At 44.0% G+C, this 12268-nt stretch overlaps 1 protein-coding gene across 3 annotated transcripts in view; it reads right to left on the bottom strand.

Annotated features, from left to right (window-relative positions):
- The window catches only part of ZNF507 (zinc finger protein 507), a 40315-nt gene extending 34624 nt beyond the window's left edge, over window positions 1-5691 (bottom strand). Inside the window, exons 1-2 of one of the 3 annotated variants that reach the window (XM_028123688.2) lie at window positions 4022-4111; window positions 2527-2641 (exon numbers count right to left, since the gene is read on the bottom strand). Coding sequence is in view for 1 of the 3 variants with exons in the window: in XM_028123687.2 (XP_027979488.2) it covers window positions 5556-5691 (136 nt within the window). In the remaining 2 variants the exon portion in view is untranslated. Of the gene's footprint in view, window positions 1-2526; window positions 2642-4021; window positions 4112-5555 lie in introns of those variants that run through there. The other 2 variants (XM_028123687.2, XM_088027561.1) reach the window with 2 other exon arrangements.
- Between the last annotated feature and the right edge of the window lie 6577 nt (window positions 5692-12268).

The following is a 12268-nucleotide window of genomic DNA, read 5'->3' as shown; positions in this document are numbered from 1 at the left end:
GTAGGAAGAGCAGTATTTTTAAACCTCTACACTCAATTTTAAGTCACTAAAGAAGGGACCAGTACGGGAACAATTTGTTTCTTTAGGAAAATCCTTTGTGACTTCCTAAGTCACTTTACTGCCTGAGAGTTTCACATTTTTAGGCCAAAGGGCGCTGTGGCTCTTTCTGTGACTACTGATTTCCCTTTAAGGTCACTCACTTAAGGCTTTATTTCTTTCAGAACAATTGTCAAATGCAAATTGGTTAAGTAATTGTTAATAACAGGAATCCTTGGACATTTAATTTCTTGCACAAGATCTGGTGGTCTCAGATCTAAGGTCTCCTTCTCCATGAAATGTGACATCCATGTAGGCTGATTGATAGTCTGCAGGTTAACAAGTGAATATTTGCTCAACAGACTGCATACCCACAGGGTTACGAAGTTGATTCATGTTATCCCTCTTCTACTTAATGATAGAATAGGAAAGAGAGCCGTGCAAATTGCTCCCTGTGGATATTTCAGTGTGTAACCTTAAAAAGAAAGTGAAATGAAGAGGAGGAGTTCATCTTATTTGAAGAAAAAGACTAATACAAAAGAAACTGACAAAACATTCAGATTTTAAAAAGCTGTGTTTGCTCAGGCATTAAGAGCTAATGGAAATTTGCAGCAGATGCTCCAATTTTCCCTGAACATTTATGTAAGTACCTCATTTTAGAGGCTGTATACATTTGGGGATAAGTACAGAAATGGCAGCTATAAAACAGATATGACAACATAAAATACATTAAGAAACACCTGAAAAACCAGTGAGTCCACATGGTAGAATCAATATACAAGTTAAGTCTCATTAAAAGTCTCTGTTAGAAAGGTTAGATAAACAGCTCATAATGGAGTATACACAGGGAGGGAGTTAAGCTGACCTTAAGACCAACCTTTTAAATTTTCACAAAAATTTCACTTAGGCCACCCATGTGTACATATATATGGGTTTCCATGTCAACTGAAGTAAAATTTGGGGAAAAAAAAAGAGAGATGAAAATAAGGAGTACAAATACAATCCCAGTGACTCAGTAACGATGACAACATGGATTATGAACATCTGCATACTATCCATGGCCTTCAAGAGATCAATGTAAATGCAACTTTAAAAACTGACTATGGTCAAGGAGGTGGGGGAGGGAAGGGGGGATAGAGCAGGAATGGCAAATTTTGTAATTGAAGTTGAGTGATGAGTACCTAGGAATTCCTTATACTATTCCTTCTACTGTGTACATGTTTAAAACTTTTCATAATAACAAGTTATACTAAAAATTGCTACGCACAAGGCTTTAAGCAAAATACAGTATGGAAAAAAAAATCACAGTACTCATGGTTTAAAACTGAGTTGACTGGATAGGACAAACATACTTAGAAGTTAAAAAGAATTAACAGCTTTTAAATAATGAAACAGTACACAAGGTAAAATAGTCAGAAGGCCAACAGTCAACGACCAAATCCTAATAAGAACTGAAGAGCTAATTTTGGTCTAGGAAGGTAAGAAAAGACTTTTTGAAGAGGTAAGAGGTACACTGTATTCCAAAAGATGACTATGCCAGATGTCAACCGTTTGCCCCTCTGAGATCACTGTCTCCTTTTCTCCACTCTGCTCTCTGCCCCAGGAGGTATTACATCATTAGACTCCCGTGCCCTCTTCTGGTTGCCAATGGGGAGCCATGACAGGTGATCAGAGGGAGGTAGCAGAGTGAGATCAGGATATTCATGTCCTTGATTCCCTCCCTCCAGGTCACCCGGGATTGGCCACGTTCCTCAATGGAAGGTCATTCTCTCTAGGCAGGGGGCTCTACAAGACTCTCCTGGTTGTGGTACCTCTTCCTTCTCCTGATGTTGCTAGCTAGCTTCAAGTAACTGCATTGTCCCTGTGGTTTGCCGATACAGGTCCTACATCTTTATTAAGAGTAACTTTGTAAATACATCCTCCTTGAATTATCCTAATTAGAGTGCTTCAGTTGCTCTTTTGGAATTCTGTTAACACAAGGGTAAGACCGACAAGGAAAACAGCCATAACATTATTGTATTTTCATAAATGAGAATAAACCTGCTATCTAGTGGTTAGAGAAAAGATCAATATGGCTGAACGGGAAAGGTTTACAGAAAGAGGAAAGACTAGAGGCATCACCAAAGTAGGGAGCTTCTTGTTTGGAATCTTTAGACATAACAACATTGGACAAAATATATCAAATTGTTACAAATAAATAAATGTAAGTTGCATCCCCAACCAGAAAAGTTCAACAATCCTTCCCACCCAGGCTCAAATCTAGACAACAGCAGAGGTTTCCCTGGCTATCTGAAAGTAGAACCTTCCTATGAAATCTTTTAGAAGCTGAAATGATGTAAAGTGAAGACGGAATTACCATTAATTTATATGGAAGACGTTTTGCGTGTTCCCCAAACCAAAAAATAACCCCTCTTAGGCTTTTCTGATACCTCAGGACACATCTTGCTAATGAATGCACAAAATAAATCAAGATAAAGCACAGATGCTCACAGACACAGTTCGAAGCTGTGGCGCTTTGATGCTGAGTGCAGTTCCTGGGCAGGGAAGGAGCGTGGCGGGGCCACTCTTGCCGCTTGGGGTATGTGCTGCCTCTATTAATGGCCCACTGCAAAACAAAGATTGAAAACTACTTTCGCTTTTTGTCTTTTTTTGTATAAGTGAAATCTTCCGGTTTCTTTCAGTACTTTCTTTCAATTAGAGAAAGTAGGTACTATTGTAGGTCTTTCATAAAAGCAAAGTGGCAGAAAGCAAACTGAAAAGTGGGGGAGACCTGTACTCCACAGGCAAAAGCTTATCATGAATGTCCTTCCCAAGAAAAGCACCAAATTATTTCAGTTGTCTTTCTTTTCTTATAATTTACTACTGGGTTTCTTTGTACACCGAATTAGTTCCTTTCAGTTCTAGAGTAGGGTTAGCATAAGTAAAATCGAGCTGAACAATTCCTGTGGGCCTGAGGGGGACTGGAGAAAGGCTGTCATTTTCTGTGTGTGCAAAGGGAGTTTGCTATTTATAAAGAAACTTTTCTTTCAAATGAAGAGCTTGTTCTTTTCCAACTAGACGAAGATGCTGTGAAGAATGGCCAATTTCCCATTCTTCTAGATTATCCCAATTCTAAAATACAAAACATTTTGCTCCAGCCAAATGGCAGAAGTTTCTCATCTGGAATACCCTCAGTTAGTTGTGTGACCTTAGGGAAGTCACTGTTTCTGGGGGTTTTATTCAGGTTCCTCAGATGTAAAACAAGAGACTGGTACCGGATGAGCTTTCATGTCCCTGAATTGTAAACTGTCTATAAAAAATTACCTTGAGATTGCTTACACATTATTTAGAGATTTATATTACTGCCAGCTATAATTTATTTGAATCAAAATCTCCTTAGCTTAATTTGATTAATTGCCACTAAGAAAAAACAGTATAAACATCACAAGTACATGAATTTCATAATCTAAAATTTCTTAGCTGGCATCTAGCCTGAGAGAATATTCTAATTTGGCAGCCATGGTGAAGACATAAGGTCTAACTAACATTAACCAATATTAAGATTTAACATTTACTGGGCACCTATAATGTGCCAAGCACAGTGCTGGAGACTACAAAAATAAGTAAGAAGAAATCCTTGCCCTTGAAGTGCTCACCATCCAGGGGGGCAGTGCTATATAGACTTAGTGTATTATTCATGTTATTTCTGGTAATAGTAGCTTCTTTTTTGCAGGTAAGGAATCTGAGGCTCACAGATGTAAAGCAATAACTGGCTTAAGAACTGGAATCCAGGCCTATCTGATTCTTAATACACCAATTTCCCTCTTACATCTCAGCAAGAACAACTATGTATAAAGAAATCAATACTGAAAAGAATAGCCCCTTACAGCTAGGTTGTATCAAACATGTTAGCGTGTTTGATCTTCATAACGCTTTGGAACAGGCCAGGTGGGTGTTACACAATTTTACAAATAAGGAAACACTCAGTGTGGTTTAAGCGACTTACCCAAGGTTACATGGCTGTTAAGTGGCAGAGCCAATGTCTTTCAAATCAATTCCTGAAATTAACACAGTCCCTTGGATCAATCTTCAGAATTCAGCTGTGGCCAAGAATGAAAGTATATAGTATCAAACATTTCTCTTTTTTGGTGAAACAAAGTAATGATTTCTTTTGGCAGTAAAAAATTTCCCAATATTCTATGTCAAAAAGAAATTCGGAGGAATGTTCATGCAACCCAATCATGTGATGCAAATTTACATAATTTCTCTAACAAGTAGACTATGATTTTGCACAAGTTAGAAAAAAAATGCTCTGGAAACTTCTCCCAATAATTGTGTATTTTGTTTTAGCTCAGAATTTAACTAACTGACTCAAAATACTATTGGTTTTACTGATACCACTTTCTAATGAATAAGGAACAATAAATTGTATATACTATTTTAATCTTAACCAAAAATACAATCTAAAGGATGATTCTGCAAACTTCAAACAGTTCTGCAAGCACAGTGGGCATGAAAAGAGAAGACACAAATTGACCTATCTTCTAATGTAGTTTCCTGCCCTGGTCTTACATTTCTTTGCTACGGTTTCTTATACTAGCTAGGCTGAATCTCAAAAATCAAATAATGCCTATTCGTTTCTCCTAGAACGCAGCTACCTTATCGATTATGTTTAAGTAAATAGTTCGTTGCCAGGGCAGAAAGCACGTCTTTGGTCCTCCCCTGAAGTTAATTTTAAACGAGTTAGTGAGGTAAAGAAATGAAAGGCCAGGCTTTCTCTTTTAATCAATAACGCAACCCATACGCTCAAAGCAGAGTACTGAAGAAAGTACAAGCTCAAGGAGGTGATAAATCCAGTAACTGCCTGATAAAAGAGATGCAGACTGATAGTAAATTACAACCCACCGCAGTAACTAAAAAGATCGCCTACGGGTTGGGATGATGGCCTCCGCCTAATTAATCATCCAGGCCTTCCACCCAAACCATTCACTCCGGATGCCCGCAGGTCTTAAAAGGTGGGAGCTTTTCCCACTGATCTCAGTGATCTCTGGGGACACCAGTTCACCGAAAAGGTACGCAATAGGGGCAGAAGGCTAGGCTTTCCTGTACTGGCTTTTTCTACACCAAGAATTGGCTAAAGGGCTGGGGAGATGGGGCGTGAAAAAAGTAATCAGGAGATGCGGTGAGGACACCGTCGTGAGCTTTATCCCGACTGGCCTAAGCAGTTTCACATCCGCAGAGGGGAAGGAAGCAACCAACGCCTCGCAGGCCCACCTGCAGACCAGGCCGGTGACAGTATGCGGAGAGCGGCAGGTCCCCCCCCACCCCCCGCGGCAGGGCAAGCCCGGGGTCTCCGCAGGCTTTGCTGTGGGCGGCGCAGAGCGCTGGAAGAGGACGCGGAACTTGGGGCATGTGGCGAGCACCGGGAGGTGTCGGCCCGCTGAAGAGGAAGCGGGCGCCGGTAGAGGCCTGAGGGGAGGACGCACATGGCCGGCGGCGGCGCTGCCTGCGGGCGGAGGGGCGGCCCCGGGGCGCGGTACCTGCGGTCGGGCGGCGGCTGCTGCTTCCGCGAGCCTCCTTTGGCCGGCCAGGAGCCCGGCCGTGCCCTCGCCCTCGTCCTCGCCCACCTCTCTCCCGGCTCTTTTCCCTCTTTTCCCCCGCTTTTCCCCTCCTCATCCGGAGCTCCAAAATGGCGGCGCTGGGGACGGATCACGTGAGCCGCGGGCAGGTCAGGTGACCCGAGTGGCGGGCGGCGGGGCGGGGCGATGCTCAGGCCCCGCCCACGGGCGTCCCGGGGCGCTCAGGCTGGGCGGGCGCGAGGAAGGTACCCTGGCGGGTCGGGGTAGCCCCGGTCCTGGGTGGGTTCGGGTCTGGGTCGTCGGCCTCCCAAGGCGTGTACGTTGTCCTCTCAGTGGTCGCGTAGGCCTAGAAGTCGGTGTGTCTCCCCACGTCGCCCCTGTCTGCTGTGGGCTAGCTTCACTCCATCTCCTCCCTCATTGGCTTTTCACCATGAGCACTGGCACTCTTTTCAGCCCTATGCTTATGAATTTGTACCTGCGCTTATTGGACTATGTTTGTGGTATTCTTGGCTAAAATGGAGAGGTCCCAGCTAGGTTTGTGGCTGGACTTGAGGTGTGACTGGTGAGGGGCCGGGCTAGCCCTGGGTCATCTATTTGCTTGAAAGACAGATTTTCAGGGAAAGAACTCATCGTAGGGGTTATGGCCTGACTTGGGAGCTCCACACAGTAACTCAACCTCAGTCCTTCTGAGGGCACCATGGTGTTTGTCATTTGGCTCTGTTTTTATTCATGACGTATACACCAGTGTTATAAGCAGCCTTGTTTTGTTCCCCTGCGAACAGAGTAAAATACAAAGGGAGTGAAGCATTTCATCCAACTTCACAGAGAATGCTGGACGGTTTTGGTACATTAGGAACTACACAGCAGGGTGTTTGGGTCTGGACTCAGTAAGTGGGCCAGGAGAAGTAGGAAGGGAGCAAACCTAAGATTCCCTGCACAGTAATGGATTGGACTTGTTCATTGAGCTAGCCCTTGGGGACTTCCAGATATATTTAGGAGTCTTTGCCACAGGCTGGGCTCTCAATTATCAAGTGGGAGAAATATCTAGCAAAACTTAGGAACCTTTCAGACAGGTCAGTAATTCTCCGGACTGTATCTCAGGATACAAATTCACCTGAATTGGGGGTTTGGGAAACCAGGAAAGTTAGAGTTCTGCTAATCTACAGACTCCTTTGCCAGTTGGACCAAATAGCTAAGAAGAAGGAAAAATAAAGTGTTGAACAGTTTTTTTCAAGAAAAGAGATTGAGCAGGAGATGACCCTGGAAGAGGGGAAGGAAAAAAAAATAAGGAAAACCAGAAATACATGAAAAGGAGAAAGCGAGAACAAACAATGTGCAAATTTCTTTCCTTTTTTTTGTGCTATACAAATAATCCTAGTTTATAGCTATCTCAAGAGAAGATTTAGTAATAACTGTAATGTACATGAGTACATTACATGTATCTGAAAGTGGATAGAAGTCAGAGAATTATTTGATCAGGAAAGAGGGCAAAAACAAAGTGGAGAAATTGTGATCTAGGGAAAATAAGGGACTTCTCAACAAGAGAAAGAAGATAAGTTTATCTGTCTGAAGATTCTGTGGAATTCTGAAGAATTCTGTGGAATGCACCATTATTTTCCAATGTCCCTCTTGCAGGACAACATTAGATAAAACTTCCTGGCCCTCCTCCTGGCTCAGAGGTGTGGCCTGTGACTGGTCCTGGCTCATGAATTGTGTGGGGTGGAGGTGTCATCTCCATCCTGGAGCTCTTGATCGCCAGTGATGTTGCTTCCAGAGTACTGTTTTCCTGCTGACTTGATGACTGACAATGTTCAAAATGGTGGCCATCCTGTCAGCCTCCATCTTAGAGTAGCAACGATGAGCCGAGCCCCCCGCTGTCCCACCATGGATACGAAGGGTGAGGAAGTCACTGATCTTTGGAGCTGTTTGTTACTGCAGCATGGCATGGCCCCTGCTGACTGACATTCCTCTTCCCTACACTGATGTAACAGGAAGAGGTAGAATCAATAGAAAGAAACCAGTCAGATAGTGATGTTAATGAATTAGAACCTTCATTCCTGAAGACAGAGAAGGTAGAAGACCCAGAACCAATAGGAAGACGTTAGCAAGTTCAAAAAGCTGGTGGAGCAAACCCTCAGTATTTTTCTTTCCTGTATGAGAGTTCTCCAGAGAATTACAGTAAATATTTTTAAGTCAGAGGAATGCAGAGACACTCAGATGTGGTGAATGTCTTTGAACCACTGAACTTGTGGTCATCCCACCGAACTCTTCTGAGCACCTTCCCCTTGCCACAGAATGTTATTTATCATGATTTAATTAACTGATCATAGTAAGATTTAGTGTTACAGATAGGAAATTTGCTTACTCAGTTCTCTTGCACCTACTCACTGGAATCTGTTTCTGTCTCCAGATGAGAGATGGCTGGATCCCTATCTCCACGTATCTCATTATTCCACTTTGTGATCATTAATTACTGGATGAGGTTAAAAGTTTTGCTTCTACAAGTATCATGGGTCTGTATCTTCTAAAATGACCAGGGAGTCTGATAATATGTGGTGTGTGCTTGACGACTTCAACAAGAACACTGTTTAAATTTTGGGAACGCTAAGGGCAGTGCAGTGAGTAAGTCGCCAAGGTGATGACTGGTTGTAAACTGAAGGAGACACTGAACCAGTTGAAACTTGAGAAGACCAACTTGTTCCCAGCCACGATACTTATAAAGGACACCTTGTCTTTGGTGTAATAAGATTAGATTAGATTTCTTTTGACAGGATTAATCATGTAAGTCTTTGGCACAGCACGGAAAATTGGAGGAGACATGTTAGCCTGCATTTCTTTTAGTTGTAATTTTTATCTTGACCTTTAAAAAAATATCCTTTGAATATACTGCCTCAAAAAGGGAAAGATGGTGGAGGGGTGGCAGGAGGTGGTGGGGGGGGGACTAAAAGGAGAGAAAAAAAGAAGAGTAGTGGTGTGAACTGAGAAGATAAACACAAACGTTTCCCCTGACTTTCTATTTAGCTCCAGTGGGACTGTGAGCAGGTGGGCTCCATCTTTCTGATGTTTTTTCATCCTGCCTGTAAAACAAGAAGTTCAATTTATCTTTTTTTTTGAGCTTCAGATGTCTGGTATATGGAAGTACAGAGTTTAATTATAGGAGTCCTCCAGATTCAAAATGGGACTTTATCATTAAGAATAACGGCAAGGCTTGATTTTATTAATGAATGAAAGGATTGCTTGATGTAAGTCAGAAGGAATGTAAGATTAAAAGACATGATATATTATTATACATACAGCTGTCAGTAATAAATTAACATTAGCTCTAGGTTCCTTACACTTTGCATCCTGAATATACACCTAGAAATACTTCATAATTACAGTCCAGATCTCGGGAATCATCATAAATTATCTATCTGTCATTCATTCTCTGCTAAAAGCCACAGACCTACATTATTTCTGCAGCACATTGACATCTAAAATCTCTGGTGCTACGAGGCACACATATTAATATATTTCTTACCGAGGACCTGAATAAAGCCAGAAGGATACCCAATGGCCAGTGATGGCTAGGACGGATTGGAGGGGGCACCTGTTGTGAGAGTTAGGGGCTACTCCAGCTAACATTGCTCATACTTACTTTCAGCTCAGCTGTTTGGGGTCTGAGCCACCGACTGGTTTAGAAGAGGCCCGTGAGGAGCTCAGACCGTCCTAGCAACTAAGGCAGCCCCGCGGTCCAGGTGGTGATGGAATTCTGTGTAGACTTCCCTCAGCCCCTGGGACTGGCTTATATGCAGGACCTGGGAATAAGGACAGGAATCCATGGTGGGGACATCTAGTGGCTTACCTGGAAGGTGCAGTCAAGCCACAGAGCACTCCCGTGGGAAGTGGGACATTAGCCTTGTCCAGCTCACCCAGGTCTGACCTCTGGGCCCCGAATCAGCCTACGAATTTGGTTTCTGGCAGAGATTCCCTGAATTCATGTTGATTTATGGTTGGGATCCAGGAAAGGCAACAGCAGGCTGGGAGTGGAGGTGAAGAGGGGCTGCTTTTGAGGACGTCGGGAGGCTCCTTCCAGTCTGGTCTGCATATGCACAGGCTGGTGCGGCGGCACAGCGTGGCTCAGTGGAGCTGCCGCGGAGCAGGGAGCTCGCCTCCGCCAGACTGTCTCTCTGCTTCAACGCAGACTGGTTATTGGAACGCTCAAGCAATTTTCAGTCGTCTTTGTCAATAAAGTCAGTCTCTTTTCCACAAGGGGAATGAAAATGAGATTCTGAGGCCTCCGGAGGGCTGTCTCCTTTGGTCACTTTATCTGCCCGGGAGCCTCAGCTGAGGTGGGTGGCAGCTATTTGCAATGTCCAAGACCCCGATGACAGGTAATACCACCTGCTTCTGAGCAGGACAACGTGATTATAATAGGATACTGTTAAATTCTTCTCAGAGAAGCGGTTTCCTTAACGCAGTGACCTTTATTGATGAGCGGGGCAGAGGAAGAAAATGAAAAGAAGGAGAAGAAGATGAAGAAGGACACTAAGAGGAAAAGTAACTGCTAATCAAACCAAGAGGGCCGGGCTAAGGGGTAATCCTGTGACCGAAAAGTGTGTCCTTTGTTATTTTGACAGATCCTTTTGAGGTGATAGACTAGGAGAGGCCACTGGCATGATCATTAGCTGGCTGAGAGCTCCTCTTCTTGCTTCCTGAAGACATCAGTAAATGGACACCCACAGATAGCAAGTCGTCCCCCTTTGAGGGTCTTCCAGCTTCAAGCTCCTCACATACCATGGAAAACCAAGCATAAAAAACATTGCTTAGTTTTTGACCTTCCGGGAGGCTTCTTTCATTGACAAAGAAACAGGAGCGAGAAAGGAAAGGGAAAATGTGCGTGGCTCCCAGAGATCATCCACGCTGTGGTTTTTATGCCCTTTCTGGCCATGAAGCTCCAGCAAGTCGTAAGGTTGGGAAGGCCCAGTTGCAATCTGTTGTGAGTTGGAAGTGGCACCTCCAGAGTCAGGCACGAGCGGAGTGAGCTTCCTGAGCAGGTAGCAAGACTCTCACGTCATCCGCCTCTCTTGCATCCGGGCCACACGGAAGGAGATCCCCATGACCAGCTGATGGGAGGGAAAAAGCTGGCTGATCTAAGTTTCTGAATGGATCTGCTTAGTGTGTGGAAGGAAATGGACCAACGCGAATGGAGGTGTGAAGTGGGAGTGGATGCAGGGCATCTGTCTGGGTCATGGAGACAGCTCTGCCTGGTATGGGGGGCTTGCAGTGGGGAGCAGGGAGAGCTTTGGCTAGAAAGGCACACTGGGGCTGGGGCTGGCCCAGGCACAGGCAGGCATCGAGCATCTGTCGAGGGCCTTCCTGGGCCAGGGCCCTGTGTTAGGGACTCCGTTTGTCTTAATTCACACATCTTTGTGGACTGAGCTCTGTGGTCATTAATTACATATGTAATCCCTGCTTTACCATCTGTCCACCCTGGTGGAGAATGAGTTCCAAGAGCCCGGGGAGCTTGTTAGTCTTGTTCATTGATATTCCCCGCCCCCCCCCCCCCCAGCTTAGAATAGGGCTTGGAATATAGGTACACTCAATACCCATTCCTTGACTGAATGAAAAAAAGTGACTTCATTCAGCAGACACACTCCTAGGTGTGGACTTTATTTGAGGAGCTACTTGAGAGCCATCTTTTGGGAAGATCCCACATGAGATTGAGAACCAAGGGCTTGGGAAAGAGAAGAAAGACAGCATCCAGTTAGGGACCCGAGAGCTGGCCTCAGAGAAGCCCTAAGAATCCAGGCTGTACCCTGGGTTTCACCCTGAACTTCAAAACCTATTATGTGTTCACTAGCTGTGTGAGCTAGGGCAAGTTACTTAACCTCTCTGTGCCTCTGTTACTTCATCTGTAAAATGGGGATAGTGACACCTATTTCACAGGGCTGTGGAAAAGTTTAAAGGACAGAATGCATAGGAAACCTGATACACCTGACCCCTAGTAAATGATTAGTAAACAATAAGTATTATTGTTGCAAAGGTTCAGATTGGCATGATACTAAATGGGAAGGGAGAGACGGAGACAAGGGACACTGAATGAAGAACATGTCACATTCAAGGCAAATTGGAAACAGGGTGTGAAGTGGAGGGCCAGTGAGCATCTCTGTTCACTCAGTGCACCCTCAGTGGGAAGCACAGACAGCTCTTGGCTCCAGCACCAATAACAGAGTCAAGCACAGAAGTCGGGGGACACACGGAAAAGAAGAGGCCAGAATCATCCAGCTACTCTAAAATCAGCTCATCAGTTGTAGAAGTTGATGTGAGCCCAGTTAGTCATGTCACATATGACTACGTGGGTTTTAAGCCTATTTTTCCTAAACGCGGATTTTCTTGGCAACGGAATGCGTGCTAACACCCTAAGATTTAGTTACATTTTGGTTAAGAAGTCCAGAAGACTTTGGACTTGGCTTTGAAAAATTGAAAGTGAATTGAATTTGCATTATTTAAGTGGCTTATTCAGATTAACACTGCTATCTCTTCAGATTTAAAATTTCAAAGACTCAAAGATTTGATATTTCAGCAGCAACAATGACATCTAGGGGTTGGTTTCTACAGGTTTAATCTTAGATATATAGCCTCTGCATTTTGAAGAATGAGGGTGCTAACATGTTGATTCAATCCAAAATGAT

Source organism: Eumetopias jubatus, unplaced genomic scaffold (assembly GCF_037043125.1).
Source record: "Eumetopias jubatus isolate StellerSeaLion01/CBP00866 unplaced genomic scaffold, mEumJub1_p1.0 scaffold_10, whole genome shotgun sequence".
In the NCBI taxonomy this organism is placed as follows: domain Eukaryota; kingdom Metazoa; phylum Chordata; class Mammalia; order Carnivora; family Otariidae; genus Eumetopias; species Eumetopias jubatus.
The sequence above is the reverse complement of the archived record's forward strand: the minus strand, read 5'-3'. Positions and strand labels throughout refer to the sequence as shown.